At 38.8% G+C, this 5000-nt stretch overlaps 1 protein-coding gene across 3 annotated transcripts in view; it reads left to right on the forward strand.

The window, feature by feature from the left end:
• Positions 1-5000, forward strand: part of LOC138045943 (uncharacterized) — a 162401-nt gene that overhangs the window by 3028 nt on the left and 154373 nt on the right. For all 3 annotated transcript variants that reach the window (XM_068892583.1, XM_068892585.1, XM_068892584.1), the window contains exon 2: positions 3112-3226. Coding sequence is in view for 2 of the 3 variants with exons in the window: in XM_068892585.1 (XP_068748686.1) it covers positions 3148-3226 (79 nt within the window). In the remaining variant the exon portion in view is untranslated. The remainder of the gene's footprint in view (positions 1-3111; positions 3227-5000) is intronic.

Below are 5000 nucleotides of genomic sequence, written 5' to 3' on the forward strand. Positions count from 1 at the left end.
AGATTTCATACAACATGTCAAAGCACATTCTGTTGTTTCTGTTGTATTCGAAACAAACTATCTGACAAACTTTACTAAGTTTGTATATAAAAAAAAAACTTTATTTACAAACATTGCAGAGAATAATAAAAATTCAAATGAAGTAACTATTGTTAAAACTAGTGTAAAATTTCATATGCCACATGTTAAAGCACATTCTGTTGTTTCTGTTGTATTCGAAACAAACTTTCTTTCTTTCTGTCACCTAGGCGTAACGCTTGCTAGCAATTTATCTTGGAAACCGCATATTTTTAATGTTTATGAGAGAGCTTGCAAGAGAGCGGATTAAGTTAAAGGGTTTAAAATTCAAACTTAGTAGAAACGCTCTCGAGAGGCTCTATAAATCTCTCGTTCGCCCTGTAATGGAGCATGCAGATCTGGTTTGGGATGGATGCACTGAAAACGAATGTGATATCCTCAAACATGTGCAACTCGAGGCTGCGAAAATTGCCACCGGGGCTATTAAAGGAACTGGTGAGCATCGCATTGCGCTGGGAAGAAATGATGTCGAGAAGGCCTGTTCATAAAGTGGTACTTTATTACGAGATTGTAAACAACCTTTGTCCTAACTATCCGCTTAAAAATAAGCTCGGGTTTTGCACTATGGTTTAACAGTAGTGTTAGCCCTTATTTGATTTTTTAAATGTTTCTGAAGGAAAACATGCAAAGATTAGTAAAAACTGTTGTGTAATCGTTTGATTGGTTGGACAAAAAATCATGGCACAAACTTCCTCGGGAAAGCTCCTGAATACTTCTTGTTTTTCTAGAAATATCACACGATATGTGCAAACAAGTGCCGTTCTTTAAAAATTTCTCAAAAGAAGTCGGAAATGAGTGAGTAATACTAATAGCGGAGCTCCATACGCATAGGAACCCATGAGTTGCATTTCTTATGGTAATCTTGGCCAGCGGTATTACTCGTGCAGGTGGGCGCGTACGCACGACGACGACGACGACGAAGTAGCCCAATAATACATATTAGTATAATTACATAGGTGATTATTGAAAATTCTCTGCGCTGATTGGTTGCCGTTGAGGTGACTATTACGCCATAATCACCTTGTCGAGTGGTCTATAGGAGGATATGTCGTTCAGTTGTAGGCATGCATTGATGTACCAGTTTCTGTCTATGACAACTGTGGCTGGTCCTTTGTATGCTGATTTAATAATGATGTCGTTACGTTTCCTGTTTGTTTTGAGGGCATCTCGTTCGCGTTTGGTCAAATTTTCACATACGGTCGAGGACGTGATGTTGATAATGTCATCAGGCTATAGACTTAACTGATTAGAGTGTAATTGTGAAGTGCTAGTTTTGTACCCCATATGAACCATTTGAGCTTTAGCCCTACTAATGGAAATGGGCCCACACAAGGACAGAGAAAAACTCTGAACAGGGTGGGAATTGAACCCACGACCTTCGGATTAGATCACCGCTGCTCTACCGACTGAGCTACAAGGTCTGACGGGAACAGGCTGTTTTTTATAGAAAAGCAGGTCATTTTCTGTAGACGAGTTCACGCTCTTTAGTGCATCATGGGTAATCAGGGCAAGACGGAGAGAATTCAAAGGTTTGTGTGGAGTTCAAAACGGTGAAAAGTATTCATGATATGCAATTTTGTTCTTTTTTATTTCCCAAAACAGAAGATATGTGCTCAAAGGTGCGGCAGAATAAAGTTGGAGAGGCTATTGTAAGAATTACTTTACTAAACAAAGTTTCTGCCATCCCGTAATTCCAAAGGCACAAAATTACAGAGAATGTATGGAGGCAAAAAAGCAATATTTAGGAATTCAAAAGAATAGATACCAAGTCCAGTTAATCTCAGTTGTGAACTTGAACTTATTTCTTTGGTTTATGAAAGCGAAAGTCTAAAAAGTAGAGTCATGTACAGTTTATTTGCTCTTTAATTTCCATGCAAAACCTTTGAATTTCCCGCCATGTGGCCCTGATTCTCCATGATGCACTCAAGAACGTGAACTGGTCTATTGCGTCTAAAATGTAGGGCGAGAGCTGATTTTCTGTTGGGAGGAGTCCTCCAGGTGCTTTTGAGACGGAAAGGATTGAGGTTAGTTTTAAGGAGAGTTGCCGCCATGGAAATATTCAAGGAGTCGCGTCATGACATCACCATAAAATCAGCAGACAGAAACTGATACATCAATGAATGCCTAGTCATCGACACATCCTCCTATAGACCACTCGACAACGACATAACCGCCGCAGATAGTATACAAAAACGCGTCCTCAGTGGCTAACGCTAAGAGAGAGTGTATTGAAAAATTAAAAATTAAAGCAGCCGAATGGCACAGCTTGGGAAAGCAGTCATTCAAGGGCACCCAACGAGAAAATTAAGCCAATAGCCTTTGAGAGACATTTCTATGCTTATTGTAATGTAATGTAGAAAGACTGTCTAAAGAGATGTTTTTATCACCAAGGAGAATTTGATCTGTTTGGATATCTTAGCCGAAAATTGAAGTGTCCGAAAATCTCGGAATGATATTTAATTCATTTCAAAAACTGCTAGCTGAACTTTACCTTCTAAGAACTTCCCCGCAGAGCATTTACTAATACGAAACTGCTAGGTGACCTTTTTAAGTGCTATAAATTGCAAAATTGTAAAAAAAATATCCCTTCCTAAAACGTAAGAGACTATACTTTTCCCTAGTTGTGAATCTTTTAGGTGGTGTTTTAGAAAAGAAGTCTATAGCTGTTTAGCAACAAAGAACCGAAATTCTAAGAACAGTTTGACTCTTCCGAACACATATTTCCCCAAACACATATTTCACTGAAAATTATCGCTGGGTGTCCCTGGTCATTGGTCATTGGTTGAATTATTGTTGGCCTTAAATTTTGAACAGAAATTCCTTGTTTCACGTATAATAATTCATCATTCATCATTCATCACGTAAGGGCGTGCGTGCGTTGTAAATTAGAGACATTATTCTCTCCGATTTTGCACATTTTGAATATTTACTGCCTGTTGGAGGCAATAAAGATGTTATTTTACAGCCCAGCAGAAACGTTTGGTAAACTAGTCAAAATTTCAACATCGCCATGGTTTTCTCATTCCTTTGCAGTTCCCTGCTGATAAATTAAAATGCTTGGGGATTTAAATGCTTATTGAAGTACAGTCAAGAATGGAAACCATTGAGCATCTTGCAGCCATCATATTTTGGATGTGTAGTTTGTGGAGTAAGTAAAAGACCTTTTTATTTTGTTTTCACTTATTTGTCGAATTAATTAGAAATTAATCCTTACTTTGCTTGGTCAGTCATGGGATGTCCATCTTAACTCCTGAGGACAATTTAGGTATATATTCATTGCCAGTTTCTGTAATAGCCCATTTCCGAGTTGCTGCATACCTCAGTTTCAAAGCGAGTCCTGGTGCACAACCATTCAAATGGAAATGAGTTGGATATTCTTATGCAAATCAAACCCGTTTCCCTTACAATAGTTGAGCTCCAAGACTCACTTCGAAACCGAGACTAACAGCAACTCGGAAATGGCCCATTTAACGGTGAATCGTTGATATTACCTGATGAGTGTGGGCATACGAAACAGAGCTGTAGTAATTAAACGATGAACTACCTCTGAGAGGTATACATATATACGCCATGCCAGAGTGCTCAAACTAGCGAGTATATATATTTAGTAAAATCCAACTAGTGGTCTATTATCAATGCTGCGTTCTGATTGCTTGAGCTACTAGTAGGCTATTTGTTATAGCCCACTAGTAGCGAAAAGCGCTGGCTTTGAAAACCAAAACAACAATTAAAGTCTAGCTTTAACTAGCGAAAGATGTTTTGTCTCGATATTTTTTTGACCAACTAGTTGGATTTTACCAAAACAATTATTCCTCTCGCCCTCATGGCCTCTGAGTCAATAGCCCATTCGGCCTTCGGCCTCATCGGCTATTGACTCAGAGCCCATTCGAGCTCGAGGAATAATTGTTAAATATATAACTAACTGCAGACAGTACTGCTTCGGCCTTCTGGGCCTCATCAGTGCAGTGCTGATGTCGAGGATGGAGGTAAAGCTTATAAAGCCACCCCAAATGTCACACACATGTGGTACATCTAAGCCATGCCAGAGTGCTCAAATTAGCGAGCTAGTGAGCATGCGCAATTGCTAGCGGCAATGACTCATCCTGGTAAAGTGCTCAATTTGGACATGAAAGCAAAAGCTTTGTAATGCCAAAGAGCTATATCTAACTGCAGACAGTACTGTTTCGGCCCATATATATATATATATATATATATATATATATATATATATATATATATATATATATATATATTTATATATATATACCTTAAGATGTGTCCAAGTTTATCCTACGAAGAGTGCTCTACACCCACAAGTGGGGGAGCGTTACAATAATTCAATAAATGGGACTAGTCGTTTGATATTTGCCTACAGGCCTGTTTCGTGGAGGCTTTAGGCTTCCACTCTTCAGGGCTTTTTAATTAAACTGTGTGTTGCCTGCAGTATTTATAAATGGTCATCTTTCCACATACGTGCGTGCAAAAAATTCACGAGGTCATTAGTGTAAGTGTCCACAAACTCGCTATCACAAGCATTCACAAGATCGCTATCATAAGCATTTACAAGATCGTTCGTGCGTAGCGTAACTTAAATGCTTGTTATCACACTATCCGTTCTTTATAAGAAATTTTCTTGCGTGCTATCCGTTCTTTATAAGAAATTTTCTTGCGTGCCTACATGTGCTAATCAATTCTGATCTTTTGTTCAGGGATGCAAGATCGCTGTGACAGATGATAAAGAACTTTTCTAAGTTACACAGATTGCATGTTTTTGTTACGTTCGTGTACGCTCTCGCCTTTCCCAGGATCTTCCATGTTACTTGATAGTTAGCTCCTTCTTCCTTTAAATGCCATATGTGTTTACTCAGCTCGGTTTGATTCCGTTGCGTTTCCTTGATAAATGATTGCTTGTGATTTGCGAG

This window comes from Montipora capricornis, chromosome 4, assembly GCF_036669925.1.
Source record: "Montipora capricornis isolate CH-2021 chromosome 4, ASM3666992v2, whole genome shotgun sequence".
Lineage (NCBI taxonomy): Eukaryota > Metazoa > Cnidaria > Anthozoa > Scleractinia > Acroporidae > Montipora > Montipora capricornis.